General features: G+C 33.3%; 2 protein-coding genes across 8 annotated transcripts; both read right to left on the bottom strand.

Moving 5' to 3' along the window:
- Positions 1–418: 418 nt before the first annotated feature.
- On the bottom strand, positions 419–11,983 carry LOC18108773 (4-coumarate--CoA ligase-like 9). 7 transcript variants are annotated; one of them, XM_052448760.1, is made up of 7 exons: positions 10,767–11,969; positions 5,578–5,767; positions 5,256–5,401; positions 5,090–5,157; positions 4,841–4,943; positions 4,552–4,729; positions 419–547 (listed from the first exon to the last, which is right to left on the bottom strand). In XM_052448760.1, exons 1-6 carry the CDS (start codon positions 11,787–11,789, stop codon positions 4,601–4,603), a joined length of 1,659 nt encoding a protein of 552 aa, XP_052304720.1. In that variant the 5' UTR covers positions 11,790–11,969; the 3' UTR covers positions 419–547; positions 4,552–4,600. The 7 variants fall into 7 exon arrangements, with proteins under 7 accessions (XP_052304720.1, XP_052304721.1, XP_052304725.1 ...); XM_052448761.1 differs by lacking the exons at positions 4,552–4,729; positions 4,841–4,943; positions 5,090–5,157; positions 5,256–5,401 and adding exons at positions 825–927; positions 1,074–1,141; positions 1,240–1,385 and having other exon boundaries at positions 419–713; positions 10,767–11,983; XM_052448765.1 differs by lacking the exons at positions 4,552–4,729; positions 4,841–4,943; positions 5,090–5,157; positions 5,256–5,401; positions 5,578–5,767 and adding exons at positions 825–927; positions 1,074–1,141; positions 1,240–1,385; positions 1,565–1,754 and having other exon boundaries at positions 419–713; positions 10,767–11,981.
- A 3,295-nt stretch (positions 11,984–15,278) lies between these two features.
- LOC18106951 (U11/U12 small nuclear ribonucleoprotein 35 kDa protein) lies at positions 15,279–18,593 on the bottom strand. The gene is made up of 8 exons (XM_024588692.2): positions 18,366–18,593; positions 18,191–18,288; positions 18,061–18,112; positions 17,803–17,873; positions 17,560–17,650; positions 17,391–17,466; positions 16,199–16,277; positions 15,279–15,929 (listed from the first exon to the last, which is right to left on the bottom strand). Exons 1-8 carry the CDS (start codon positions 18,502–18,504, stop codon positions 15,492–15,494), a joined length of 1,044 nt encoding a protein of 347 aa, XP_024444460.1. The 5' UTR covers positions 18,505–18,593; the 3' UTR covers positions 15,279–15,491.
- Positions 18,594–18,799: the final 206 nt, after the last annotated feature.

The following is an 18,799-nucleotide window of genomic DNA, read 5'->3' as shown; positions in this document are numbered from 1 at the left end:
TAAAACTTTTTAGACTTGAAAATCTTGCCTTTTACATAAGTTATATAAGCTACCTTGCAACTAAATTTAATTAAAAAAGCAGGAAGTAAAGAATTAAAAAAGTTATACTAACATAATTCATAGTTAGCTATAAAAAAGCATTGTATACCGAAACTTTACTAGTAGCAGCTAATATCCTGATTAACCTAAATTTATTGGAATTAAAAAAAAAACAATTTAAACCAATTATTAGAAAAAATAAATCAAATAGTTAGAACCAAAAAATTAATCAATTATCCAAAATATATATATATATATATATATATATATATATATATATATATATATATATAATTAAACCTTACTCCTAAACTACTTAATTTTTTTTATAACATCAACGTATCTTTCATCTCGATATGTCTCTTTTATATACATATAGTTCTGTAAACTGTATGTTACTGTCATCATATTATTATTTTTTGACCGATTTTGGCTATAAAAACCTAAATAGTTAATTCTTGACTATCGTACAGTATCAAATGGCTTATTGCGATAAACTATCCACAGCCTTCTTAATTCCATATAATTTTCCAACAATTCTGAAATCAGTTCATTAATTACATTTTCGATGAAGGGAACGGAATCGGAACCATCTTTCTCAGTTCCTTTCCCGCTGGACTCTTGGGTATAGCACTGACAAACTCTACTCGCCTTACTTTCTTGTATGGTGCAACCTGCATGCTCTCATGCAAAAGGCATTAAAACAAAGCACGAAATGATCAGATTCATCAATGATGCTGGAGAGAAAACTCAAAAAGAAATGACTGTAAGCATTAGGAAAGCACCTGTTTTGCAACAAAATCCATTACCCCCCTTTCATTGATTCTACTCTGAGGCTGTTTCACCACAAAAGCCATCGGCACCTGACCAGCTTCCTCGTCAGGGTATCTGAAATTTCTTTATGTTTCCTATGAGTTATAGAATACTGATAATGATACTAAACACACTGAAATCATTATAATTTCTTCTACCAATGCTGCTGGATTAAGGGGAAAATCAAGGGATCCCATAAACTTGAAGAAGTGAAGACTTACGGTATTACTGCAGCATCAGCTATCTCTGGATGGGAGTGGAGCAGTTGCTCTAGTTCAGCTGGAGCAACCTATATATATGTATATATAGTAATTTCATTTGTTTAATCTTTATTTTCTAATAGAGGTTGAATGGGGCAAGAAACTAAGACCGATGTTTTGAAATTACCTGGTATCCCTTGTATTTGATCAGTTCCTTCAGTCTGTCAACAACGAATAAAAAACCCTCCTCGTCTATATAACAAAGATCACCAGTCCTCAACCAGCCATCTGGATCCAAGGTAGTAGAAGTTGCTTCAGGATCACCAACATAACCTGTGCAGTGAATTCTCCAAATCATCCTGATCAGTATTGTCTCTAGTTTATATATAGTGAGCAGCATCTTTGGTTGATTTTCTGATGCCAAATGTCAGGCCTTTTGTTTAGCAAAATACTTGAAAAAATAAAAGCTAGATGTTCATGTTCATGTGCAGGTGTGTGCCACGGATATTTACCTTTCATTATTGTGGATCCTCTAACCCAAAGCTCTCCTTGCTTCCCCGGAGGCAAGGCGTCACCGGTATCAGCATCAACAATTTTTGCTTCACAACAGGCGGTAAGCCTTCCTACTGAACCCCAATGGCGACTTTCTTCTGGACTATTTGATCGGGACAGGACCCCCGTTGATTCAGTTAGCCCATAACCCTTTATACAGGAAAATATATGAAAGGCAAGTTTGCATTGAAACTAATAATTATCTCATAAAAAAATAAGAGAAAAGGGCTTTTATGTATTTTGTAGATCATAATTTCTAATTTCGACCACGACAGTATGTTATCCAATGATAAAGTACTGCTGTTTCTGATCAACTGTTGAAAAAAAATGTTTGACACTAATAATATCGATCACAACATTCCCAAAAAATCAGCTCATGTAGGATAAATTAACAATTAAATTGAATTTTTTTTAAAAATTTTTTTTATCAAATTCAAATCTCAAAATGTATAAAGATAAAATAAAAAAATTATTAAAAGAATAAAAAAACACTAAAAAAAACTTTTCTCTTGCTTGCATTAATTCTCGACTGATCTTAATTTGTGTTATAAGCAAAAAAAAATAATCAAACTGCAGGAACTGAGGCCGATACCCAAGCTCAACCAACTGCTCCTATTGAGCTTAACCCTGTTACCTCTAAATCTTCAGATCACACTACAGACGAAGACATAGGCAGTTATTGTGATGTATGGAAGTCTTGCATTGTGGGTTATGTTGCTGGCGAATTTCCTGGTTTCAAAGCCTTGAATAGTATTATTGCTAATACATGGCATTGCGAAGCCTCTTTGTCCATCCATGAATCTGGCTGGCTTGTCTACAAATTTAACAATGTGGATGATAAATTGGCAGTTCTGGCCCGCGGTCCTTATCTTGTGCATCGCAGGCCTTTAATTTTGAAATCTATGCCGGAGTATTTTGATTCCAGTCATGAAGAAATGACAAAAGCCCCCGTCTGGGTGAAATTTCCAAATTTGCCGTTAAAATGTTGGTCTACCCGATGTCTTTCCAAGATTGCCAGTCTGATAGGGAAACCTATTCAAACTGATCGTATAACTGCTTCTATGTCCAGAATCTCATATGCCAGAGTGTTAGTGGAGCTTGATTTGCTTGATGAACTTACACATGCTGTTGATATTCTCCTGCCGAATGGAACCACACTTAAACAATCTATAGTTTATGAGACACTGCCTAGATTTTGTAAGCTATGCAAAGCTCTTGGCCATGCAACAGGTGCTTGTTCAAAAACTGCTGCATCAAATGAGTCAGGGAAGATGGACAGTCGAACAGCTCATAACAAGAGTTGTTCTAAGCAAGCAAATTCTGCAAGCCTGGAACCTGTAGTGGGCACCAGTGTGCAGAAAGATGAAAGGAAAGCTGTCATTGCTGAGCAGCATTTTGACCCAATGCAAACTGAGCTAGATGTCATTTCTGAAGAATGGGAAACTGTCAGGGGAAGGAAGAACAGAGAGTCCTCTGGCAAGGATCTTCCCGCTGAGGATATATGCAGAGAACAGGGTGCTGCTGTTTCTAATTCTTTGAAGGGCAATCTTAAGACACCTCTGGGAAGGAAAAACCGTGGTATAGCTGGAACTGCTGATGCCGTAACTACTAGGAGCGCCCAGAAGGGACTTGTATCTAAAGCACCTGGAAGTGGTAGGGAATCTCCTACCTCTCCAACTATATTATGATTCTCCAACTATATCTTAACGGTCCTCTGAAGTAGCATGAGGTGGTATCTGTCATGAAGAAAAACAAAATTGATGTTTGTGGTCTTTCAGAGACTAAACTGGTCTCTTCTAAGCTTCAGTTAATGCACAAGCTGAGATTGAAGCAATGGAGAATGTTCTCTAATGTTGAAGCTACTAGTGTTGCAAGGATTGTTGTGCTGTGGAATCCTTCCACAGTCAATGTGGATTCAATTGACTCCTCTCCCCAAGCTCTGCATGTCATTATCCGAAACTTGGAAACTCAGTTCACCTGTGCTGCCAACTTTGTTTATGTTTACAACTCTGTTAGTGCTCGCAGGCCCCTTTGAGATTATCTTTGGAGGAGGGCTCCTTCATGCCCTTGGATTGTATTTGGTGTTCCTTTCATCGCTGCTTCCTGTCTGATGGTTTGGATATGTTGGCTGTGTTTTACTTGCTTGGTTGCCGTTGAAGGTTGCTTGTTATAGGCAGCACAGCTGGGGTTTCTCTGACTCCATTGTTTATTTTGTTGGTCAACTTCAGCACCTATTATATCTATAGGTTCCTTAGTTAACCAATTTTGTCATCCCTTTCTTGTTTAGTGAACTTGTCCCTTTTGTCCTCATTTGACTATAATTTGTATATGTTTGTTTATTTAGTTTTTCTTGGGAGTAATCTTTACTTGTTGATCCTCCAGTTTTATTACTTTTCATCTTTAATATAATTTTACATTTTGAAAAAATAATAATAATATTGTGATGCCAATCTTTTGACTACGTGATCAAGTTTAATAGAATCCTGACTCAAAATAATGTTATAAAATATAGAAAAAAAACTTAGATTTAGATATAATTTTGTATTTAAAAGTTCTAAATATGCGAATGACACCACAAATCTACAAAGAAGAATATTATTGAACTTTCTTGGATCTAGATAGCAACATTTTTAGCATATTTATTTCTAAAATCTATTTCTTTAAAATATTATTAAACCATTCAGAGACCTTAAATATACAAAAAATGATATTTCACATGTATCAGGTACTAGGAATAAACTATTAGCTAGCTTGACTAAAAAATATAGATTACATTACTAGAATAAAAAGATTAACTAAATATTCAACATATAAACTTGCTCTTAATGATTTTTTTATACATCATCGTATTATTAATTTTTGACCGATTTTGGCTATAAAAACCTAAATAATTAATTCTTGACTATCATACAGTATAAATGGCTTATTATGATATACTATTCATAGCCTTCTTAATTCCATATAATTTTCCAACAATTCTGAAATCAGTTCATTAATTACATTTTCGATGAAGGGAACGGAATCAGAACCATCTTTCTCAGTTCCTTCCTCAAAATTTTTCCTGCTGGACTCTTGGGTATAGCACTGACAAACTCTACTCGCCTTACTTTCTTGTATGGTGCAACCTGCATGCTCTCATGCAAAAGGCATTAAAACAAAGCACGAAATGATCAGATTCATCAATGATGCTGGAGAGAAAACTCAAAAAGAAATGACTGTAAGCATTAGGAAAGCACCTGTTTTGCAACAAAATCCATTACCCCCCTTTCATTGATTCTACTCTGAGGCTGTTTCACCACAAAAGCCATCGGCACCTGACCAGCTTCCTCGTCAGGGTATCTGAAATTTCTTTATGTTTCCTATGAGTTATAGAATACTGATAATGATACTAAACACACTGAAATCATTATAATTTCTTCTACCAATGCTGCTGGATTAAGGGGAAAATCAAGGGATCCCATAAACTTGAAGAAGTGAAGACTTACGGTATTACTGCAGCATCAGCTATCTCTGGATGGGAGTGGAGCAGTTGCTCTAGTTCAGCTGGAGCAACCTATATATATGTATATATAGTAATTTCATTTGTTTAATCTTTATATTCTAATAGAGGTTGAATGAGGCAAGAAGCTAAGACCGATGTTATGAAATTACCTGGTATCCCTTGTATTTGATCAGTTCCTTCAGTCTGTCAACAACGAATAAAAAACCTTCCTCGTCTATATAACAAAGATCACCAGTCCTCAACCAGCCATCTGGATCCAAGGTAGTAGAAGTTGCTTCAGGATCTCCAACATAACCTGCAGTGAATTCTCCAAATCGTCCTGATCAGTACTGTCTCTAGTTTATATTTAGTGAGCAGCATCTTTGGTTGATTTTCTGATGCCAAATGTCAGGCCTTTTGTTTAGCAAAATACTTGACAAATAAAAGCTAGATGTTCATGTTCATGTGCAGGTGTGTGCCATGGATATTTACCTTTCATTATTGTGGATCCTCTAACCCAAAGCTCTCCTTGCTTCCCCGGAGGCAAGGCGTCACCGGTATCAGCATCAACAATTTTTGCTTCACAACCTGCGGTAAGCCTTCCAACTGAACCCCAATGGCGACTTTCTTCCGGACTATTTGATCGGGACAGGACCCCCGTTGATTCAGTTAGCCCATAACCCTTTATATAGGAACAATATATGAAAGGCGAGTTTGCATTGAAACTAATAATTATCTCATAAAAAATAAGAGAAAAGGCTTTTATGTATTTTGTAGATCATAATTTCTAATTTCGACCACGACAGTATGTTATCCAATGATAAAGTACTACTGTTTGTGATCTACTGTTAAAAAAAAATGTTTGACACTATTATATTGATCACAACATTCCCAAAAAAATCAGCTCATGTAGGATAAATTAACAATTAAATCGATTTTTTTTAAAAAAAATATTAAATTCAAATCTCAAAATGTATAAAGATAAAATAAAAAAAAAATTCTTAAGAGAATAAAAAAACACTAAAAAAAAACTTTTCTCTTGCTTGCATTAATTCTCGGCTGATCTTAATTTGTGTTATAAGCAAAAAAAAAAATCTAAATGCAAAAATAAATATCTAAACATTGATAACATGTTTCTTAAAAAATAGTTTGTAATCATGAATTGAATGATATTTTTATTTAATATTAAGATGTAATTAAATGTTGAGTTTCCTGAAATACATACACGTAGTGAAAACAATAAATATAATATTATTTAGGAGTTCTAAGAATCTTGTTAAACAGATCTAGAGTTGTTTAGGGTTTATGTAAGGCTTACTTGAAGATCAAATATTCTTTTTGGCTTTGAATATTTGCTTCAAGGCTGAATTGTCATAAATCACAAGTCATCCAAATATCTGGCCTCTAATGATAATCCACATGAACCACTAGTGAAAAATTTTCTAAATCTTTTTAGGATAGATGGATTATTATACATTTGAGTGCTAACTCTTTTCTTTTATTTTTAAGTGTTTTTATATTGTATTCTACTCACATTCTCATAGGAAATATAAAAGCATAACATTCAATTTATAGGGAAACTTAAAAACCATATAAATAACAAAATATCAATTTGCCCCTTAAATAATATCATATATAGTATTAATCACATTTGAGTCTTTAATTTCTAAAAATTCTTACAATCAAAAATCACATTTGATTTGTCATCTCATTTTAATTTATAACCAATGGTTCTTATATATGTTACCCATTAGGTTCCCTAATAATTTGGCTCAAATATTAATCATAATCCTAAATAAATTAAACAATTTAATTTATTACAAATCCAACAATTGATTGATTTATATTCGAAGATCAAGTATAATGTCTAGCAACCTGTCATGATCCTCAAAATATTAAGAAAATCATAAGTGGTTTGACTTAACCATCCAATGACCAATTTCTCATTGTAATTATTTGAAAAGAGTTTCATCAAGAATATTTTGATTTAGACATTATAGCATGAAGTATGTATACTTTGTTAAATCATTTTAGTTCTCAACATTATCATCAATGATTCTTTGAGTAAGATTTTGAAACTCTTTTCAAAACTCATTTTACCTTGGCCAAGGATTTCACAATCAATACTATTTGAGAATAGATGAAATATTTTTTTTTCTAATTCACCTAGGGTGATGAGTCATATCTTGATTACTCAAACATCTTCATATGATTTATGTTATACCCAATATTTACTCGTTTGTTACCTTGATTAAGACAACATGTGGTCAGTATCAAAGCATAACCCTCCCTATATAAGATAATTTAGTGATATCAAGTTTGTTAGATCACTTACACAACATAGCAACCTCTTCATATGAAATTCTCTTGCGGGTCAGTTCAGTGTAAATATCATCTGACAAACACCTACATATTACATACAAGTATCCCTCATACCTTAATTTATGAGAGCAACTGCTTTCTTTCATAAAGAAAGAAACATAACATGCATTGGTCCCAACAACTCTAATTAATTTACAGTCTTAATAGAGCAATGACCATGAACATTTTATAACAATGCTTTGATGCATTAAGAATCTCATAATTATAACAACTTTATAATTTTATATACAAAGCATTATTGTTCCATGAACATTTATCTATACTCTTGATTCATTAATCAAACATTAGATTCATTAATCAAATATAATTTAATATTAAAGATAAAAAAAAGCCTTTATTAATAATAAATACATGAATAAAATCAATGCTACATGTAACCACTTGATTGGTTACAGGGCATATTCACTAATAGTAAACACATTGGATCTATATGTGTTAACCTAGATTGACATGCAAAAGTCACGTGAATAATCTTGAGAAAAACAAAGTGCAAAGCTCAACCTTAATTAATTCAATGTTAAATGATGAAATTGATAAATAAAAAATAGCATTTAACAAAAAAAAAAAACTTAAGTGAACTTGAGTTAACTAAGTAATCTTAAGATGCAAGTCATTGGTTTCAATAAATTTTTTATACCAAAGATTATTTTTCATTTAATTATACAATAATAGAACATATGAGAATTTTTTATATGAAACCTTTTTTTAAAGAAAAAAAATATGACATGCACATGTGGTTGAGATAGAAAAAAAAAATTATTGATAGCAAATGGTGAAATTGTATTTTTTTTTATAGTTCTTAGGTAAATAAAAACATAGATCATTAATAACAAATAGTAAAATTATATTTTTTAAAATCAAGATAAAAAAAAGGCATTAAAAGAAAATAAAAGAAAAACAAATACTAGCTCAGATGCTACAGATTAACTCATTAAGCCTACAACCAGGTTCATGAACTCAATTGAGTTCAATAATTTCTCTTATCAAATTTTTAACCCAAATATAAAATATCAAAACTTAAAAAATGGAAGAAAAAAAAGCCCAGACGTGTGGGCTTAGTGGGCCAACGTGCTTGGACATTAAAAAAAGATAGCCCAGCCTGCGTGCTCAGGCCCAACTTTATTTTTTTATTTCTTAAAGGCTGAAGAACTTGACACCTGCCCTTTTTTTAAAATAGAATAGCAAACAATGTGTTGTCTTTGACAGTAGATGACGCTTTCTGCAGTTTCTGGTGACAGGAGGTTGCCAAAAAAATAGGATGTCGGTTTTTGACTTATAAACTCATTTTTACCCAAAACACATAGAAAATACCCTAAACACTTTGATAAATCTATTTATGTCTTAAAAAAATCCAAAAAAAAAATAGCTCAAAAAACTAAAATTAACTCGAACCCAAAAACATTCATGTGATCAGATATGCCTCCTCAGGCAAGGAGAAGGAGGGAAAATACCTAGATGAAACTCCTTTCATGAAATAGAAGTCATTGACACTAATTTAAACCATTTTTGTTATTAGAATTGTCGTTAACAATATTTTTCTCTCTCTTCACTAAAATCCAATAATCATCTCTCTCTCCTTCCATAAAAATGATTGAAAAATAAGGAAAATAAAAAATAATATCAAAATTGAATTTATAACAACTAAAGGAATTGATCACCTGTAAATTAAAAAAATATAAAGGATCAAAATAAATTTTTTACATGAAATTTGAAATCACCGCCTATTTTATTAGCCTTTTCATTTTAATTCCCTATTTTTCAATCCATTCCTTTCTTAAAAAACATGTAACTAAGTGCTAATTTAGGCTTAAAATTAATGATTCAATTGTGTAAAAATAAAATTTAAAGACAAGATTAAAAATTAAAAAAAATTACTATTTTAATCTAATGTGATGTGATTTGTGAGAGAGTGAATATAATATTTACTGTGAAAACACTAAAAAGGCTTAGTTTTTGTTAATAATAATAATAATAATATAATATAGAAAAACAGAACAATCAATTTTTTATATTACACCGTACACACTATTATATTACACCGTACACACTTCATCACGAGATGGTTTTTTTATTATTATTATTATTATTATTGTAACCCTTGGGACCAAAAAAAATCAATGAATGCTCGAAATTATTGTTTTGATTGAAATCATAAAACAGCGTTGACCGTCCTATCTTGACTAACTAGTTTTGTTAATTAGGTGGCAGACATACTTATCTCCATCATCTTACCGCTGCTTAGGAACAACACGTGCATATCAAACTTTCTTGTTCCCAACTATTTTAGGGTTCGTTTCATTGTTTGTCCTTGTTATATTTAATTAAAATAATTTGGAAAAAAAAATATCCTTTTGATATCAACTTATTAATATAAAAATATTTAAAAAATTAATTTTTAAACAATTTTTTTTATTTTAGACAAATAGTGTTTTAGCCACAATGGTAAATGTACTCTTGATCTTCCACGTGTATAATCTGCATAAACTATTTTATTATATCTACACGTTCCAATTTATTTTAAGTATATTGCTATATATAAATATGTACTTTTGGAGAATACTATTCTAAGAAAATATGATGTAAAATAAAAACAAAATAAAACTTGAGGTATATACAAATATTATCATTAAGAATATTTTTATAACATAAGGTTATCTTTCATGATTAAATAAATTTTTCATCTAAAACAAAGGTTATAGAAACAGCTAGATCATACCAATAAATTTTACAAACACAAAAAAATACAATGATTTTTAGCACACTTTGATTATAAGAGTGCATGGTATATATAGACTACTAGCATGCAATAATTAAGCAATAAATAAATTAAAAAATTAAAAAGTTGTAATTGTTAAAAAATATTTTAAAACAAAAAAATTGTTAGAATTTTATGACTGTTGGAAAATTAATCTCAAGTATTTAAAAATTGTGGTTTCAGGTTCAGAACTAAAAATAAATTATTGCTAGAGATAAAATGTTCAAAAAGTACATGAGTTATGCCTTGCACGCAAGAAAGACAATTAAAGGTTTTTCTTTTGATTGGCTAAACCTTATTCACGCAAGTTCAATATTCTTTTCTTGTTAGTTAATATCTTATATCAAAGTTTATTATGTAAACAATAAATAAAAATTTTATTTTTTCAAGTGAAATAGAATATATATATATATATATATATATATATTATGCTCACATCAAATTATGTTTTTTTAATATAGAATAAAATATTTTTTTTGAAATATTCTTCATTAATTACAACAAATACCATCACATAAAATAGGAAAAAATTGTGGCCACTAACCTGCCACAGGTCCACGGTAGGAAACCTGTCTGCGAACACCTTCATAACATCCTTCCCAAGCGGAGCACCACCACACCCCACAGTCTCCAGCGACCTCAAATCATAACCGTCCGTCAAATCACTCTTTGTCATCGCTACAACCACTGGTGGCGCCACCGCCAGGTGTGTCACCCTAAACTTCTCCACCGCTCTCAACATCTTCTTCAAATCAAACCTCTCCATCACCACCACTGTTTCACTTAATGCTATTGATTTAAAACTGTAGAAGAATCCAAACACGTGAAAATATGGCACCGTGTAAAGCAGGACCGTAGGGGATTTCCTCTCTTGTTTAAATGGATAGTACCCTGCAATTACAGCCATGAGGTTCCTGTGAGTCAACAACACTCCTTTGACTTTCCCTGTCGTGCCTGAGGAGAACATGATAGCTGCCAAATCCGATTGATTCACTGTAACCTTTTCGAGGTCTTGCCGAGCTGTTGTTGTTGCAGGAGACATGGTAATTATTGAGTCAAACTCAGGTGAGTCGATGAGAATGGTTCCGTGTTTCAGCTTTGGAAGCTTGTGACATGTTTTTGATATAGCAAAGGCGATTACCGGGTTAGAGAGACTGATCTGGTGTGAGATTTCTGATTCAGTGCTTATGGGATTTGCAGGGGAGATAACTACACCAAGTGAAAGAAGAGAGAAGTAGAGAATGGGGACTTGAATGGAGTTTGGACAGAGAATAAAGGCAGTGTCATTTTTGCGAAGTTGAGTGACATTTTGGAGATACAAGGTTAAGGATTTGATTCTTTCAATGAAGTCCGAGTAAGAAAGCTTTTGGCTTGTGGATGAGTTGATTATGGCTAATGAATCAGGCCAGGGAGAGTGGTTGGCATGGAGTGAGAGAGCATAGTCAGCTGCTGAGAAAGGAGTTTCCTCGGGAGGGAGATGGATAGGAGGTCTTAGGCTATGGAAAGTCTTTGCTGAGGAGTTGAAGCCACTCTTTGGGTTGATTGGAGAGTTGGCTTGTTGGTCCATGTTCGATCAAGTTTTGCCTGTAGGCTGCAATGAAAATATGTAAGGTTTTTGCTAACAAGCTCTTATATACTTGTGGGAAATTCCCTTACTTAACCCCCCCACCATCATGGTTTGACATCAAATCGCTTATAAATGAATTTTTATTAAGAAAACTATATTCAATGTTCCAATCAATCATTTTATTTTGTGGCCTTTACTTTTTCTTTGTTTATACGCTGTTAGAATAATTGCATAGTTATAAACTTGATTCGAGAATAAATCTAAGTCTAAGATAAGTTGTGAGTTGTATTGATTAAGATGGATCGACTAAAACTTTTTTTTTATTCGGAGAAACATTTAAAACTATGTGTTCTGGTAAAAAAAAAAAAAACAGTTTTTTTCCACTAGCCCACTTTAAATCACGTCCCAGATCAATAGATTATCGATTTGACTCGCCATATCTTGAACTTGCCAGGCCAGCTACTATAACAGTGGACAATTGCGTTCTCACTATCTTCGCCTTCAAAGGGAAGGAAGGAAGCATATATATCTTGGAATATCTCGAGGACTTGAACTGGATTGGGTATTTTGGTGTTTGATGAGATGCTCCGAGAAAAATATCAGGCTCGCTGGATGTCGATGATCGATGTGGTGATAACAGTTGATGACTTTTTTCTTTTCAAAGTAAACAGTTCTTAATTTGTCAGGAACAAAGAAGAAAGTGGGAACTTATCATCGTCTATGATGTAGTGTTCAATGGTGGGGATCGATCAATCACTCATTGTCTGGCTTGATCACTGCTCCTCCTATCCCATGCATGACTCTACATTTCATAACCGGTTTTTCTCCTCCACCATTCACTGCATCATCAGTAGCAGCAGCTTCCACTACGAAATCCAAAAGTTTTTGTTAGAGAAAAAAGAAAAAGGAAATAGAAAAGCTGGACTGCTCTCAAGACTTGATGGAGAATAGTCTGTGCAAAAACTGTGTGGGTGTGATGGGAGAGTTAATTAGCTTGTTCGTCCATGCTTGATCAAGTTTAGTCTTTAGGCTGCAATGAAAATATATAAGATTTTTGCTAAGAAGCTCTTAATTATATATGCGACAAAGTGCAACAAGACAAAAAAAAAAGAAAAGTTATCACTTATCACGACAATATCATTACCGCTACAACAATTGTGGCATAATGGCATTGATGTTGCCGCAAGAAGTTAAATTTGCAGCACCGATGCCAAAACTTTTAAAATTTCAAACAATGCCACAACTTATAGATGAAAACAAAAAAAGGTGATGTAAATATCTTGATAATGTTGTAAGTAACTCTTTAAGTAACTCTCAACAAAGAAAATAATAACTTGGAAAATTGAAGATCAGGTTTAATACCATCATGATATAAAAATAACCCTATAAAATATGAGGAAAAAACTTGAATTCAGAGATAATTTTATATCTAAGAATTATAAGTACGTAAATAACACCACGAAATCAGTTAATCTTTGACAATTCAGTATATGATCTTTGTCCCTTCAAAGAAATGTTGTTTTGCCACAAACAAGTAAAGAAAAAACTCGTATTTATTCTTTAACTTGCTATCAAAATTTGCAATTAAAAAACATAATATAGTCTCCTCTAACTAACCTTAATGGACTCATTTTGAGTTGCAAGTTAAAAGGCCTAAACTAGTAATCAACTAATATAAGTTCAATAATAAAATAAACCCCTAAACAATATCTAATAGGTCAGTACAATCTAAAATTAAAAATAATTATTCAATATTAAATAAACAAATAAAATAGAATAATAAAAATAAATTCTTCATGCTAAAATTTCTTCATGCAGCTTCAATATTTAATTTTCGTATATTTTTGACAGATTTCAATTTTGACTTCAAACAAGTCGTTTTCTCTCGTCTGGATGAATTAATGAGCCTACAATATATGGTTGGACTTATTGAGATATCTAGTTTTCATCTCAATTTCAATACCAACAAAACTCCACTTGTAGCTCTAGATATGTCTCAAATAGTATATGAAGGTCTAATTTGACATATTTGACAAGATTCGTCTACTTACTTCAAACCTCTGAAATAATATGTTTCTGAACTTCATTTGACCTGAAAATTTATTAAAATACAGTTCCATGTTTCTAGTATTTCCATATAAAACTTCAGCTCGATCCAATGTACAGTTTGAGAAATATGTATGATCTCGTAAAACTGGCAAGTGAATATTTTAAAATCAAATTTGAACTTGACTTAGTTCGTATCATCGGATCTCTCCATATCTATGTATCTATGAACATAAAAGTAGTTTGCATGAATGGAAAAGAGGGACCAAGCAACAATAATAAGAATAAGAATAAGAATAAGAATAATAGAGATCATGCAATAAAACTAATCTTATTGCTTTAAGAAAAATAAAGCCATGGGCAAAGAGGGAACCATGCAATAATATCAATCCTGTTATTATTTTTTAAATAAAAATAAAACCATAGGGGAAGAAAGACCATGCAAATTATGTTATAATTTAATTCAGAATATTTGATAATTGCCTCTAAACTGAAAGATAAAGGGAAGTGGATCATCATATTTTCTTCAATATAAATTAATCTGTTTCCAATTTTGTGTCTTAAAAATTATTGTTATTCTTGTTGTTGTTGAATTGAATAAGAAAACATACAATTTATTAGCTTTCCAAGTGTATCTACGTACATTAGTGATATCAGGAGATCAGCGGCCATCAAAAATAGTGCAGCAAAGGTCACCAGGGAGCTTGGGGTTGCAAGGTAAAAGGTCTTAATTAGTAATCAATTAATATAAGTTTAATAATAAAATAAATCCCTAAATAATATCGCAATGAACATTAGTCTCAACAGTGAAAACTCATTCTCTTTTAATGTTTTGTTAATATATTATGGATTGGAGAGAACTCACGCATGTGTTTGGATGAGTAAAAATAGCATAGCAGAACACTGGGCTCTGTTTGGATGACAGGAAATTAATTTCATTTAATCTTTAAGGCTTTCTTATATGTAGAGTAGATTCTGATCATTATATGTTAATTGATTTATATTTATTGATAATAATGAATTAAATGATAAAACCTTTATTATCAAAAGCCAAATTGTAACAATTAAGGATGGAAAAAAGAAAACCTCTGTTATGGTATTAAATTACATGAAAGAAAGAGGTGATTGGAAAATTGTCGCCATATAATATTAGTGAACAACCCACTCTTGCACATGCTCCTGCGTGAGCACGTGTGCTTCTGCGAGTCCTGAAAGTTTCGATCCTGAGAGTTGCAGTTACAATGGCCATCCTGAGAGTTTCTTGAAAGGCAAAGGACTACCATTATTTAGCAAAAGGCACCATTTTATTCCCAGGAAGGAGGATGGGAGGCTTTGCCAAAAAGATGCAGAAGAAGATCGCCGAGTGCGGTGTCAAAATTTGATCTGATGTATGATATTGCCATGCCGACATGCTGATTGTTGACAGATGTTGTAGAAACTAACTTGGACATAAAAATTTCTTAACATTCAGAAGCGGGTCTTCAAATATGAAGAGAACGATTTAAAGGCTTAAGAATTTCCAAAACACAATCTTACAACCAGAGGCTGCTCTCTCTCTCTCTCTATATATATATATATATATATATATTCTCAAAACAAATTTACATAAGCGGCCAGCCTGCAAATAATCAGAGAGTAAGGTAGCAATCCTGACTACTAGGCATCTTCCTTGCGTCTTTTATCAGAAGAACTCCCATGTTTATGGCGCTTGCGAGAGCCTTCTTCCCTGTCCCTGGAGCTCCTTTTGTGAGTGCGCTCCTCCCTGTCTCTCAGCTTTTTGTGGGAGGGTTCTTCCATATCCACAGGGCTCCTTTTCTCATAGTGCTCTTCCCTGTCTAAAGAGCTCCTTTTGTGATGGTAACCACCCCTCTCTGGTGAGATTCTTCTGTGAGAGCGCTCTGATCTATCCATGGAGCTGCCTTTGTGGCGGTGTTCTTCTTTTTCAACAGAGTGCCTTTCACCGTAGTGCTCTTCCTTGTCCCTATAGCTCCTTATGTTAGAGGATTCCTCAGCCTCCTTATCTATGGAGCTCCTCCTGTGAGAACTTTCTTCCTTATCTCTGGAGCTCCGTTTTCTTCTAGGGGGTGATGGGACCTAAGACAACAGAATGAGGAACGAAAAGAAAATTATCCCATTTCTGTATTTAAGTTTTCTGTTGCGAATCTAATTATTCTTGCATAGAAGATTCAAAGTGCCTTTTCAGTTGACTATTGATAACATAGATAATCCATACAATAAATCAAATACAAGAAAACTGTAAAAATCAGCAGCTCCAATAACATTGACCTAGAAAGAAAGCAAAAGGTATATGCTTAATCATGCATATCAACAAGACTCATACAAAATGTCACAAGGAACAATACCTCATAGTGAGACATATATCTTCCCTCTGGTGGAGGAGGAATGCCAAGCCTCTTCAAATCATCATAAGGAATTGTCTGACTGCATGGTGGAAGAGTGTAAACCATTAACATCACAAGAGCATAGTACAGTTTTCATCATATAAGCATGAAATTCAGCTTTCCCAACAACCTTGAACCATCTCAATATTTCACCAAATTAATCCTTTTTTCCTCACATCCAGCTTGATGCACAATGCCCATCAATACAAAGGAGCAATTAATAATGGATTTGCAACTAGTAATTAATGTCTAGATCCAATTGTGAAACCAGAAAGCAGAAGAACCCAAATGCAATTCAGTATGCATGTTATAGTCATGTTGATCACCCAACAAATCCACCCTCATTGAATCCAACATCAGGGCACGTTGGTTTCTAACAACAAGCAGACCTTGTTTCCAAGAGACTGTGGTCAAGTTAAAGCACAGCTCAAGCTTGAATTGGGCATGACCTATATAGATTGCAGTCCCAGCCTGGAGGCTGGAAGGACTGGCTCAAGCTTTCCATCTTTGAAAGCAGTCTGATGACTGAAAATCTGCTAGTATTAACTTCTATCATGATGCATGAATTACTAAAATCTACAAGAACAGCAATATGCGTGTTTTTGCAAACATATCGATGGTGAGATTCTGCTGACAATACATTGATCAATACATTGTTCCATGTATGTTGAAATTATTCAAAATCCCAGGAAATTACTAGAATCCATTTGTTTTACAGGAATACGAATGGCATTCCTTCATATAGAAATCCTCAAAAAGGATTATGAAGGAGAGTTCAAAACAAATGAAAAATAAAACCATGTGTTGATTTTAAATCTTTATGAAGTTAGGAACTAAAGTACCAATGCAACTTTGAGTTCCCAAGAAAAATTTAACGTTCATTGTTCATCTTTTCGTATTAAAAAACCACAAACTGGTGCTTTCCATGCTCTCTCATTCCATGCCCTCCCATTCCATGCCATAACCCTCAATGCAGTTACACAATATGTGGAAACATTATATGACCAAACTTGGTGAATAGCTAAATCCGAGTTACCAACCAAAGATGATAGATGAAAACAATTCGAACAGTGCATAATTATTCATAGGATCACAAAACAATAAGCTTATCTAATAATTCAATGCAGAAAATAAAACATTGAATAGCACATACAGAGGAGCTCGAAATGGCCTTTCCCGGCCCCCAAACCGAAGCTGTCCAGACTCCTTTCTACCACCAAGGCCACCTCCTATCACAAATGAAGAGAAAAACAATATAGAATCCTTTATATGTTTGATCTTATCCAACAAAACTCTGCAAGTAAAGTAAATATCCAACTAACCTAACCTTCTTGGTATCCACCCAGGCATCAATTGTTGCCTATTATAGTCAACTATGATTTCAGAGTCATCAATATAAGAATGCTGCCCATCCTGCATAGCATAAACAACAAAACAAACATCACACATTACATCAACTTCTTTCAATACAAACCCACTTTAACAACCTAATGTACTATTGCAAGATAATGTAAAGCAAAACAGAACAAAACATCACAGATCTAGCTCAAGACTAAATATAAAACCTTGTATGCACGGCGCATCTCCCTTTCAGTTTCAAATTCAACAAAAGCATAACCTCTTGATGCACCAGTCACTGCAAAATGAAACCAATAACATAAAACGAAAACCCCATCAAAACAAAAGGAACCCACAATCAATTATCAATTAAAACATCAAGACCAAGCAAATATCACAAACAAAACAAGAAAGAAAGAAAACCCCACAACAGCAAAAGAAACCCAATATGAAAAAACAGTCAAAGAAACAGTATTCAACATTACCAATGTGTCTAACCAATCTCAAGTTCTTCACTTTACCATACTTGCTCATTGCCTGAGAGTGAAAACACTATTAGTAACTAAAAAAATCAAATAATTATTTAAATTCTATGAAAAACATTCAATATTCCACCTTTCTAAGTGTATCTTCTGTGGTGAGATGTGAGAGACGCCCAACAAAGATAGTGCAGTAAGGGTCACCAATGGCCTTCGGATCTCCAAATGGGTCATCTGCAAAAGATGGAATTGCTTATGGAAAGAAAAAAGAGAAATTGTGTGGACGAAAGTGAAATTTAGTGTTTACTTACAGAGACCGGCGGAGGAACAGAGAAGCGCACGGTAAACAGCGTTATCGTGAGGAGCAGTGTCGGTGCCGTCAATACTACCAGCTTGAATTGGGTGGTATGCATCTGCGTAGAACACTGAGTTTATGCTACGTCCACTCATCTGCTATTGCCACTCTCTCTTTCCCTCTCTTTTTTTTTTCTCCCTTCACCTATGTCCAGTTTGTGAGTTTCGGTTCCGGGCTTGGGGACGTGGTTGGGGGTTTTCATGGTTTGGAAAACATCATATTAGTCCCTAAACTATATACACCCTTTTATTTTGAGTCTTTCAACTACTGATTCTTTCAATTGTATCCTCCATCTCTTTTATTGTCTCAATAGTATTTCTAGTTTTTTAAAATATTTTTTGTTTAAAAATTTATTAAACTAATATTTTTTTTTATTTTTTAAAATTTGTT

Source organism: Populus trichocarpa, chromosome 17 (assembly GCF_000002775.5).
Source record: "Populus trichocarpa isolate Nisqually-1 chromosome 17, P.trichocarpa_v4.1, whole genome shotgun sequence".
Taxonomy (NCBI): Eukaryota; Viridiplantae; Streptophyta; class Magnoliopsida; order Malpighiales; family Salicaceae; genus Populus; species Populus trichocarpa.
This window is presented reverse-complemented; position numbering and strand designations above follow the sequence as displayed.

Coding starts and splice junctions, on each gene's coding strand:
- LOC18108773 (XM_052448760.1), bottom strand. CDS start 11,789: ATGGACCAACAAGCCAACTCTCCAATCAACCCAAAGAGTGGCTTCAAC. Junction 5,402..5,577: donor AGGATCCACAATAATGAAAG/GTAAATATCCAT, acceptor AATTCACTGCAG/GTTATGTTGGAGATCCTGAA. Junction 4,730..4,840: donor TGGATTTTGTTGCAAAACAG/GTGCTTTCCTAA, acceptor GAGAGCATGCAG/GTTGCACCATACAAGAAAGT.
- LOC18106951 (XM_024588692.2), bottom strand. CDS start 18,504: ATGAGTGGACGTAGCATAAACTCAGTGTTCTACGCAGATGCATACCAC. Junction 18,113..18,190: donor CAGAAGATACACTTAGAAAG/GTGGAATATTGA, acceptor TTTCACTCTCAG/GCAATGAGCAAGTATGGTAA. Junction 17,874..18,060: donor GAGATTGGTTAGACACATTG/GTAATGTTGAAT, acceptor TTCATTTTGCAG/TGACTGGTGCATCAAGAGGT.